This window comes from Lissotriton vulgaris, chromosome 11 (genome assembly GCF_964263255.1).
Source record: "Lissotriton vulgaris chromosome 11, aLisVul1.2, whole genome shotgun sequence".
NCBI classification, from domain to species: Eukaryota; Metazoa; Chordata; class Amphibia; order Caudata; family Salamandridae; genus Lissotriton; species Lissotriton vulgaris.
The window spans coordinates 101,434,477-101,447,053 of NC_141699.1; the positions used below are offsets into that span (position 1 = coordinate 101,434,477).

At 42.6% G+C, this 12,577-nt stretch overlaps 1 protein-coding gene across 2 annotated transcripts in view; it reads right to left on the reverse strand.

The window, feature by feature from the left end:
- SMPD4 (sphingomyelin phosphodiesterase 4) overlaps window positions 1-12,577 on the reverse strand; it is a 601,593-nt gene that overhangs the window by 324,719 nt on the left and 264,297 nt on the right. Inside the window, exons 11-12 of one of the 2 annotated variants that reach the window (XM_086942783.1) lie at window positions 5,452-5,541; window positions 1,393-1,538 (exon numbers count right to left, since the gene is read on the reverse strand). In XM_086942783.1, the coding sequence (XP_086798909.1) occupies window positions 1,393-1,538; window positions 5,452-5,541 (236 nt within the window). The remainder of the gene's footprint in view (window positions 1-1,392; window positions 1,539-5,451; window positions 5,542-12,577) is intronic. The other variant, XM_086942784.1, reaches the window with a different exon arrangement.

Genomic DNA, 12,577 nt, shown 5'->3' on the forward strand with positions numbered 1-12,577 from the left:
AGCTAAAGAACCTGATGTCACCCATAATGGAGGTATGTAAACACAATATACACAGAGAGAAGGATTTTTTTTTATCGATTTGTGGTATGTACAAGTATAGGTGATCTATGCGGTGATGGAGAAACTGGAACATCCTGAAGAGCCCCACATTGTGGTGTAGATGGTGCCAGTAGAAAGATGGGCTGAAGTGGAAGCGGAGTGTATGGTACAGGCGGTAGTGTCAATCGTCTTAAAGAGACATGCAAATGATCCTCTGCAGGTATGACATACCTTGATTTTGTAGGTTTTGGGACACTTCACAAATAGTGAAGGCATAATGAATACTGGAGAAAAGCCATCAGCAAATTAGAGGTAAAACAGCTCTGAAATGCTCTGAGATGCAGATGCAGAGATGCAGTCAGCACGAGACGGAAAATAGAACTGAGCCTGTGAAACAAACTACCAGTACAGTGCAGGCTGGGTAATGGATGCTGCTGGCTCTCAAAGTTACGGTGTATATTGAGTGCAGCTGATGTACTTTGGACCGGACAGGGAGCTTTCCCTTCATTGTTTTCTCTGCAGTAGGGCTTTTAGGTGAGTGTTATTTTAATGCATTTCCCAAAAGAAATGTTGCAATATAATTCACAATTATAGATATATATCACTGTTGCTTTCTACAGAAAAAATGCTTAAAGTTTGCCTGTCATGGACTTATGAAGGTATCACCAGACAGTTCTACATTGAAGTGGCTACCTCCAATGTCAAAAATATTCATATACAGAAGAGTTCTGGGGTCTCTGCGCGCAGGCAGGACTATTCTACATTGATGACTATGAGTGAGAATCCTACAGGCCAATTTCCCTATGTCACTATAAAAGCGCACTACCCCCTTTATGCTAAATACATTGAGTTTATACTTCAAAAGTTGCAATAGGACTATCGACCTATTTAACTTATCTTGCCTATGTTCGAGAGGGGCATCTGTTACCCAAAGGTCGTGTCCATGTTTGTTTCTTATCGATATCAGTAGATTTTGCTTTTTTGTATAATTTAATAAAAGTAACATATATATTTTTTTAAAGTATTTGCACGCCCAACTTATTATCTGTTGACCATCACTATCCCTTGCCGCACTTTCCAAAAGCAACAGTTCAATAATTCTACTTTCAATGGTCCACTCCATATGCATAATTTTTGTCTTGAGCTCTAAATGTTCATTGTTCTCGAAAGCCCCCACTTCCATTTCTTTTTTGATTTAGAAATGCTCTCTTTCAATTGTCCATATAATTACCCGACGGGCTCCAATTCTCAAATACAAATATACTTAACATGCATGCACTTGAAACAGGTAAACTATATTCATCTGTGTTACACTTATTTTCCTTATATGCCACTCCACTTCCCAATAATTACCTCTTAAACTCCTCCAGGGGGTTGGTTGTTTGAGAATGAGCTGATGGCGAAACTGGCTCTGGTTTCAAGCTGTTAGTGAAAGCGTGAAGATGCTTCACAAGAAGGCGAACAACCAACACATGCTCCTCAGTGGGGTTGAATGATTCCTAGTGGTTGAGGTGGAAAATAGGGAGAAGACTTATTTCTCAGTTAAAGTTATTAGTATCTCTACACAATACTAAAGTAGCTCTTTAGTCTTAGAGGTCAGCAAAGCAAAGAGGAAAAATTAGGAAAGGTAATTTAAGTAAATTTGATGTTAGGTAATGGGAGTTGTCATTGTATTAAATATGTGAGCTATTGTTACATACACTCTAAGTACATCATTACAGTGAAGAAGTACAGAGTAGAGTTTCCACACTCGTTGCTAGTGTAATTAAATGGATTTGAGTAGCCTTCTGAACAGCAACCTATGTCTGCGTGTACTACATCTATTTCATAAAAATAAAAAATAAACTACAAATGATAACTCTGTTGCCTAAGACACCTGTTAAGAGCATTTCTATGAGCAAAAGAACAGCTCTTACCTCTAGGGTGCTGGTCTGTTAAATTTGTACAACATGATTGGCCCATTTACTATCAAACATGGAGGCATGTAAGGTCAGTGTAACCTGTGGGGCAGCCCTACTACCCAAAGTAAGAAAATAAAAAACTTTGCACCCTAAGTTGCACTGATGCTGTCTGAAGTGCAAGCATGTAAAATATCTGAAACAAGACACAACTGTATTGTCTGTGGTGTGGTCGAGTACAATTTGTGCATTCCGAGACATAGTCGTATATAAGGTTAGTGTACAGAAACAATTGCGTAAACTGGAGCGTTAGAGGCTAGATATAGGGCTGCTGCCTATAATGTGGGTTTAGATAAAAAGTTGGGAAGAAACGAGATAGAAGACAGTTTGTGGCTAGAGAGCTAAGTCTAAAAGATCTCTGCAATCCGATAGACTGATCTACTATTGGATTATGAAGGATCGGTGCAATCTGAGAAATAGTTTATATGTAGAAGTAATTAGTTTAAAATTTCAGGACAGTTTACTTTCAATGGAAGAGCCCACACAATCTTTTTTCTTAACAGAAATCCGAAACGGTACAGACTATAATATAAGCATAAGCTGAATAATACTTTTACCATCTGTTAAGGAGAAAACCCTCTACGGGTGCATATTCAAAAAGCTCAAGTAAGTTATCAGAACGGGCCTCAAACAGCAGAACCATTAGTCTGGCAATTCATGTTATTCAGGCAGAAATAATACTGCTTTAAAATTAAAACTCTTCCAATTCTTCAAAGAGTGTTAATGGTATCAAATAATTGAATACTTAAGAGTATGCGAGTTTGATTACCCCCAAATGTGCTGTACCTGCACAACTTATAAAGGTAGCAAAAAAAAAATTTCTGAAGAAGTTGAAAGTTGAATTGAAAAAGCGGTGGATGGAGGAAGGAAACTGAATAGCAGGGATTGAGAACAGTTTTGTGTGTGTGGATTACACCCACGGATGTACAAATTAAAGTGCAAAGCAGGACAAGTTGAGTTACAGGGAACAGAAATCTTGTTGGATATTGGGATTCATGATTAAAGAAAAGCTAAAGTATGTAGATTTAGCTAGGTGAGAACAAGGAATAGATACAAAATAAAAAAAGTTACTGATACTCCAAAGCAGCAGAGTAGCAGATCTATCTAATCTGTTTACGTCAATGAGTATGGTGCATGAATGTCCAGTTGGTATAATATGAAGCCAACCTCCTTTGTTCAAGGTGTGAGGCTGTTTGAACTTCCCTTACTAACCCAGTTAAAGTTGTGAGCCTACACTGGATCTCTGAAAGGATAGTTCGCTTCTAAACACTGGGAGCCTGCAAAGTATGTAACTTGTGGAAATAGCACATTAATATCAGGAGAAAACACTGTTTTCAAAATGTGTGAGTTTGCAATACGTTAAACCCAAGCGAGCAGTGTGTTGGTCAATAACTATTACATCTGTGCAATCTAAGGCTGAAGCTCAGGCATGGGCTTTGTAAATGACAGGCACAGGGCAATCCTAACGGCTTTCAATTCAAACAGTGTAAGAAAGGCGGTAGTTGGTCCTATTCCACAAGTAGAAGTCTGAAACATCAGCAACAATTACAGTAATGCAAAAATGCAAAACAATCATTCAAATTTCATTGGAAGCAAGCATAAGGCAAAGGTAGACAAAAAGTCTAGGCAGAGGTGAAGCAGGCTCAACTCGCATCCAGAAAGCACTTTAAAGCAGGCAGTTCAATACCAATTCATCTAATTCACCCACAAGTATTTTCAGAAGCCAGCAAAGCCACATCCATAGACTTTAAGAGGAAGGACTGAAAACTAACAGAACCTTATAGCAATATGCACCAGCGTTGGAACCACCGATAAACAATACAACAGTGTTAGAATGTGTGGTCTATTGCAATAGAGAACAGTATCAGAGCTGCACTAGGTCGATGCAACGAGATGCAAAGCACATAACAGTCGCTGGAAAATTGAGATCATGTAGTCACTAGCAAAGCAAGGCTAAAGCAAACCAAGGCAATATGATTCTGCAGTCATTAGAGCATCAGGAACATCCAGCACTATAGCAGTCATGAGTGCTTGCATCGCATAGCCAAGCAGAGGTCCATAGTAAAACAGCCAGATGGTTCAGTAGAAGAGAACAATCCGAGAGCAGCAAACATAAAAAAACAGAGAAGGATCCCGGGACGGATCAATTTTGCATGCAAACGTCACAAAAACACAACTGTTCAAATCAATAGGGTGGCTAATGTCATGCCAAAAGGAACAGCGGTGCTATGCAACTGGCAAAGAAGTACTGGCCTGCAGTGTGGTACCGGCAGAGGGTTTCACTGGTGCATGCTATTGTGGCTGCCTTGCAGCACCGACACCTTCTCCACCAGTAAGTGGAGCTCATATGGACATGAACCTATGCATCTTGTTAGTCATTACCTTTGCTCTTTATAACTGGCAAAAGATTTGGGAAATTATTACTCTTCTTCCTTGGTTAATCTATTTCATACCAGAAAATAAACTGCTAACAACAACTCGCATGTTATTAGGCACTGTGCCAAATAATACAAGAACAAAACCTTAACTCACACAAGCATAAAATAACATCCACCATGCAATAATATTTAGGCTACTGCTGCCATTATCACCATGCAGGCTCCCTCTTTCCCAGATTCCGAAAAAAGGAGGACAATTTTGTTCTACTCCTTATGCATTTGTGGCAACCGAGAATAAATGTGACAGAAGAATCTATGTAAGCACAAACTTGCAATGCAATGCATTACGGATGTGTGGTACAGGCTAAGACAGAAGAACAGATGTTACAATAAATTCAACCCCAGCCAACAGCATAATAGTGTTCAGTAGCAAATATTAATAACATGACAATCACACAGAATCTGTTGCTGCATCACCTTTTAAAAGTGGTGGTCTAAAGCCCAGTCTGAGGTCACTAATCATTTTTCAATCAAATGTTAATCAATGTGCCAAGTGGACAGAACCTCTCTGGTAAGTTGATTCATTTGTGCAAAGCGCCATGGAAAATTAAACTCATTCTCACACAGCTGTATGGAAACACTACCAGCCTTGGGTCTAACAGCTGCAATTCCAGAGTTCTTGCATCAAGTTTTATTGAAGAGCAAAAGTCCTTTTTGACAGACCAGCTACCAATGGTCATTAAGTGCAATGCAGATCACAGCACAGGTTCTACTCTCCCTGGTTTCAATGATTTACCATTGACCCTGCACTTCTCTTTATGCTGAGTTTTATTGACAAAGCAATCCACACCTATATTCTTGTCTACAGCACATCCTGAAATAGGATCCTTCAATGCCACTGCCACCCCAACACCCTCAAATTTCCTCCTCGGTCTGTAATGAAGTAGACCCAAAGTACTCTTAAAGGACTAAGCCTTTTGCATGCAGGTTTGAATCAGAGCGTACACACACTGCAGGCCATGGGATGGAGCGATGGGACAAAACAAAATGAAAACACAAATGGAAAGATGTAATACTTGGTATGCACGGAGGGCTGGGTAGCCAGGCTGGCCAAGACTACCGTGGTGTACATTGGAGACACTGAGGCGGTAGTGAAGAACCTCCAGCTGAGAGACAAACAGAAACCAGGGGAAGGGTGGGAGAGAAGGAAATGGGGAGAAAAAAAGAGCAAAAGAGAAAAAGATATTGAGAATGAGGCTACGGATGGGAGAAAAACAAAAGAACAATGACAACATATGGCAACATAAGATAGAAGTCATATCCATTGGCCGACACACATACATATATGATCCCCACTTTGGACGTCTTTAACTAGGATGATCCGGACAGCTCTGCATTTGGCTAGAACCTTTCAACCCATTTACTGTGAAGCCATTTACTGTGAAGTTTCATATTAAAAGGTTTCTTTTGCTGGAGAGAAAGGGTTTCAGCTGGAGGATCTGATATTGCGACCATATTGGCTCCCTCGAGTGAAAAGCGCTGTACTCCATGGTTTGACATTTGAATTTAATAATAGGACTCCAATAGGGTGTGTCGCTCTAGGATGGATACACACACACGCACACACACAACCCCCCCTCCCCCAAGACATATTGGAAACTGAATTCCCGAAGGCTCCGTTAATGGATATTTGCATCAAATAATGCTGTGGGGCTTGGCTTGCAATGTGATAGCTACAGCTGTGAAAAGGAATAAACAGGAGGCATAGGAATGAAACAGTTCACAAGTTTTGTGCTATAGTCAGGGCCAACCGGCAGTATAGGTACTTTTAGACCAATCTCCTTGTTGGAGAAACAACACACAGTCCAGCACGTCCAAGTCCCTAACTGAACACACAAACATCAATGCCAATTTCCTGAGCAACCCCCTCCCCCCAAACCATTTTGACAATGCATCTGTCAGTCTCCAACTGCCACTGATGACTCATCCAATCAGCACAACCAATGCGAACGCATTTCTGGCATGGTCTGTTAATTTTCTTGGGTCTGGCATGCTTCCGATGAGAAGAGGGGTGGTATTAATACACATTTTCCTTGCCACAAACTTTGCGAGGACTGTTCTCTGGAACACAGAATGATGTCTGTGCTGCAAATAAATGTTTTTTTAAAATATTGTGAACGAATAGGGCACTACAAGATAAAGATACTAAAATTTGATCCCATATGCAGGGGGCCACATGGGAAGAGGATGGGCTCCTAATGCTCACAGGTCCATTACTGGGGCCCGGTTTCCCCTGGGTGTGTGGTTGGGCCACCTGAATATAATCCCATTACTCCAAACATTTCTCTTTAGACTGCTTGCCTCTCCAATCACAATAACGTACTCCTCCACCCCTACGCAAACCAAGCAATATCACCTAGCAAGTAATTCTGAACTAATTTTCTGGAACTGTAAATATAGCAGCAACTATTTGCTTAGTTTACAGCTCCACCAATGACTAATCTTTCTAGAAGGGGCAAGTAAACAACAGGGAAGCACCAAAGTACAGTTGTTTGTAACTCAAAACATGTAGAATAATAATGTACTGTTTAGGCAGCGCACAGAATGCTCATAAATTGAATGATTTGAAGGCATGAAACTATTGTGAAACCAGCCAGCATGCTTTTTAGGTCGAAGCCTGCATTTCAGGGCATGGCCCTGCTGCAGGCAGAGAGATATTGTGAGGAGAAGAATTCAGTATGGCGTGAAGCCACGCCCCTTTTTTCCATTGGCAGGCTTCTGAAAACGGAGGCCTGCCATTGGAAAAAGCTCCTGTTGAGCAGATTTGTCTGCTCTGGATCCCGCCTCTCGAGGACTCCATGACCTGCCTTACGGTAGCACGACAATATTTTCAGAAATATTGCCGTGGCAACCATGAGGCAGAGTCCGGGAGTCCTGGAGGGGCGGGATTCATTCTCACGTTTCCAGCGATGTTTTTTTTTGTTGTTGTTGCCTTTTCGCAGTCTTTCCTGCGCGTTCCTCAGCGGAAGAGGAGGTAGGGGAGAGGCGGTGCTGGTTTAGGTTTGTTTTTGTAATGCGTTTTTTGTTCTTATTTTGATGGCGTCATTGAAAACCCAAACAATGTAAACGTCTGCCCGAACCGTCATGCTATGTCCCGTTGGCATTGTGCATTTTCGCTGAAAGTGCTCCCGCTGTGATTGTAAGCACTTGAGCCAAAAAATGGCCGTGGCACTAGCAGCAAACTTTAGGTTTAGAGGGCAGGCTGCCGTGGACGTGCAACAGTTTGACACCAAACATTAAATCAGTCCATCTACCGGTTATCAATCGAAAGGATACCCGGCGGTGCCATGTTGTCGGGACTCCAAACGGTGACCTTGGCTATGGCCAGGCACAAGTAAACGCGCCAAGAATTCAAGAACTTTTGGACGATGGAAGCGTCATTCGTAAATGCAATGACCATGTTGCAAGCAAACCGGAATTGAAGTGCAATTAATGAATGCGTTGTTTTGGTCAGTTAAGAAAACGAGGATTAATTGGACTTCGCTAGTCAGATACGTCATGGAAGGACCTAGACTTAAGTAGAGTCAGCCTGGGTTCACCAGATGCAGCGCTTGGACGCTGTGGGCTATTTAACCCGTTAAGCGCGAGCAAACATTCCGCCCCAGTGCGGACGTTCGATTGCGCTAATGGGATTCGGACGTCCAACGGTCGTGCGCAGCACTAGCGAGGTAGTGCACGCGACAACCGTTGGACGTTCGAAGCACTGAACGGGTTAATTCATTTAGTGATAGTACGTTGTGTTTATTGACTGCATTGCTGCCTTTTCTACGCGCTGTACTAGCTGGTGTTATTAGCACTTGGTTTATTAACCTATTAAAGACCATCTGCCTTGCCATGGCTCAGTAGCGTAGCTAGTCATTTGGCCCGTGGCTAGATTGAACGGTGAGGTGAGGGCGGGGTAGGGGAGGCGCTGGCGAGATCTCTGTATCGTTTGCCGCCCCACGACGGCCTATTAAAGGGGGGGTGGGCGGGGGGTGGGCAGTGTTCACCCCGAATCTGTAGGTAAGAGCGGCGGGAGAACGCCGACACCCCCCCCCCCGGACCGACCCCCCCACTCCCTTTGCTACGCCACTGCCCTGGATTTGAGCCTGTGGCTGCTGTCGTATCTCATTTTGTTAGCAGGAGCAGGGCGAGAGGTAGCCTCCGATGTTTATGGTAATACTAATTAACCTTCCGCCTGACTGAGAATAATTGAGGTTTGCTGTAGCTGCTGATTCAGTTGTGCTAGTTTGAATAAACAAAATTATTTTTGCAAGGTGCATATTCACTAGGCATTTAGGCATCCAAGATATAACCTAATTTATTTTCCAGATATGTCCCTACTTTGCAGTGCGTCTCATCTCAATAGATAACACCAAACTGACGAGGTCTGAATTGTGGAAGCCGATTAGCAGCAGGTGTTAATGTCCCTCTTTGCACCTCTGATGGACACATTGGTCATACAATGACCTTCAGGGATCCCTGTTCGCGTAGAACAAGTGGATATATATCGCATGACGATAATAATTACTGCAATTGACGTGTATAAAATGGCTGCGGATGTTTCCACCTTTCATCCCTTAACAGGTACTAGTGTTTTTTTTGTGAGGACAGTCAGTGGAGTGCTTTCCCTCATAGATTCAGGAATTCTAATGCTGTGCACTGGAGTAAACATGTTTGACATGCACAAGGAAGTATCGCCTCATCCTATAGCTGCTGCTCAGTTGTTTTTATACAAGTCTAACATATTGCTGATGCAGTGGACAGCTCAAAAGTGCACAGGTTATCCGAGATAAAGATCGCCCAGCCAGATTCACAGCTTTTCTATACTGTCAATTATCTCACCAGGCTGCATATATATATATATATCCGCTGGCTCAGGCGAGACCCGAAAAACGGCAATCACAGTGGAACTCAATTTCACAAAATTGAGTAATTGAAATAATTCCATGATAAATTCAAGCAAATGTGACATATTTTATAAAATATTTACCTTCCTGAGCAGTCGCATGAACACTAAACTTTGAAGAAGTGATGTTTATATATCGTCCTTTAATAATATACCATTTGAAGTCTTATATAATCATTCCAGCGACCATGGCGGTTACCACCCATCTAAGATGTCACTTACAGCTTCAAAATATAAACTGCAATAAGAAATAGACGCGGCCAACAAAACTGGTATTTCCTAACCTCCAATAAAATGACATGATTAACTCCGTTTACAATTTGGAAATGTTACATGCCCGGAAGTGGCTGGTCAAAAGGGTGCAAAAAGCGGGCAGAGAAATGGATAATTTTACTGCACACATCGACCGTAGAAGGACGGGAGGCTTTGAGCCTACTAGGATTTGAACGTGTGCCATGCAGATTACAGCAGATGTCAACGGCGAGCTTGTAAATCACAGAGACTCCGCCTCTCATTCTGCTATTTTTTTTAATTAACACAGTGCGTGGCTTTTACGTGGAGAAGACGCATCTTACGCAGACTTAAGTGAATGAACGAAACTAGATGATGGCTATACTCTGGGATAATACCACTGAGTGGGAAGAGACATTGCTTCTGCTTAAAGGAAAGCAACGGGATATTGCAATCTAAACCCGAAATCCATATTGGAATTTAATAGTATACATTCTTAGAACATGTTGCAGACTCAAAAAGAGTTTATTGTTTACAGCTCACACAACCTCAGTCGGATATCAATGTAGTTTAATGTTTGCACTATCTCGATAGGAGGTCAGGCCCTGACCTTCAGCCTAGGGCCCTGCAGCTCATGGAACCGAATCTTGTCAGACCCGGCGCAGCCTTTCATCCTTGCAAACTCGCGAATAGGGTACCTACCGTTCTATGGGGTTTCAAGTGCGCGTTATCTGTGCCTGCCCTGAGACAAGGCAGTTGGTGCTGGGCGCTACAAACTTGTTAATAAAATCAATCTCTTGTGTCCAAAGACTGTCTTTGTGTAGGTGTGTGGCGGTATGGGGGTCACGAGGATTCACGATGGGGCTGGCTATTCACTTATTTTTTTTAATAGATTTAATAAAGTAAAGTTTTGTGCAGGCAACTGAGGGGTTTATTTTCTTCCAATTTTGAGTTTCTACTGGAGAAAACACTCAGACACCGTTTTTCAGAAGCCGGCTGGCCAATGTGGCAATCTGGCACTGCCAAAAGGGATGGTCTGACAGATCAGTTTTTGGGATTTTTTGGGATGCTTGTGGGTCTGGTTTGTAGCTTGGAAGGGCGGTTTTTACTGGTGGTGTGTCTTATATTCAGGCAATCTCGCAAAACACGCAGTAAGGTGGCTTGCGGCGCTGCCCTGCCACAAAGGCCATACAGACGGGCCCTAATTTGTACTTGGAAGTTCAAGACTGCCAGGATTTCAATCATGGGCTACTTATTAGCTATCTGATTGGCGAATAGGGGCCATTTGTACATTGGTGCCTGGGTTTTATGTTCTATTCTGACCATGATTTTTTTCAATTGAAAATCTGCACACAATTCTATTGTTTGATTTTTATTTTAAGGGACATTTAAATACTCCGCGTTTTAGGACATGCACAGCGGTTAAAAACTATGCTGGCCATGTAAGAGGTGCTGACTGCATCTTTTTCGGGGTTCCAGGCGTAGCCGTAGACCCACCTGTGTTCCTCTCTAGCGGGTTCGGACCGTCCGGGACCGGGGCTGCCAGCCGACCAACAACTTTGTGTCACACGAAGAGGCTACTTAATGAAGCGGTCCGAGCACAAAACATCTAGTCGGCTTCTAAGCGCTACGGGTATTCCCAAATAGTTGTTTGTCTGGGAGACTCAAGGGTAGTGCTCTAAAATGATCCCGATGTTACAAGTGGGGTTTCAGAGGGTCATCCGTGAAACAGCAATAGAAACAAGTCCAGCGTGGCACTCAGTGTTTCATTTCAAGCGCACATACTGCCAGGCTGTGAACGTGTGCCCACATGGGTGTGTAAAGGTATACGTCACGGCCTGCATGAGTGCTCAGTGGGTTAAACGGTCGGAGCTGAGACTTGCGACAGAGTGATGGTCGCGCGTCTGAATCTTGGCAAGGCCGGTTTGTCCTATTTGCTTAGATTAGTAAATTAAGCTTCTTAACATTAGTCATAATAACAGCTATCCAAGAGCATAAATATTGCAGATGTTCGGTATAAAACCCTGCACAAAAACAATATATTGTGACACAAGGGCAGATTTCTACACATCAGTTTCCACCTGCCCACAAACTGATCCACCATTGAACGTGAGCAGCTTAGCTGAAAAAAGAGAGCGAGCCATGGTGCAACGTTGGCAGCGTCCTAACAAATGGCACCGCAATAACACATATCTTCCTGTGTTTTTATTTACATAGGCTCTAGGGGTATTGTACCACTAGAAAGGAGTTTTTAAACTACTTTGTTGATGAACATATTTGCTGGTGGCTTTCCGTTTGTGCGTAATGATTTTGATATTGAACAATTCTGGCACGCTGTGAAAAAAGTAAAGTGCAGAGCCCCAGATATTTTTTAGGAGTCCGCCATCTACACTGCCGAATGCAAGGTTGTCAAATACCAAAAAACGGTCTCGTTTTGGAGCCAACCCCGTTTCTTTCTTTTTCCCGTTATTTGTCCTTTTATTGGCATTTGTGTAAATTCTTTTTCATCCCAACATTCCATCTGTCTTCCCATCTATCCGCCTTCTTTCTCTCCTGTCTAATTTTCTGAGGATAAAAAATAAGCCCATCCCACACAAAACAAGCATTGGCATAGCCCATAGGTCTCGCCTTTGGGACCTTATAAGTATTTGGATATGCAGTACAAAATCCTTGGTGCAACAACATCAACTGTTGCATGGCTAAACACTTATAAGGTCCCTAAGGCGAGACCTATTGGCTATGCCAATGCTTGTTTTCCTTGAATACTGGACAAGGTTGACAGGTTTATTCCCTCTCTCAGTACTATTGGTCCGATGTGACTGCCCCAGAGTTACTGAAGTAGAACCACTGAATGCGAAAACAGGCAACATGTTTTAGGGCTCCTTACAGGTCAGAAATAGGAACCGCTATTGGAATATTTAAAACACAGGTAGGAATTCAATATGCCCTCCAAATATTGTTAGTAAGAGTAGTAGGAAAACATTGCGTATTTAAACAAACAAACAACATATACAATAACAATC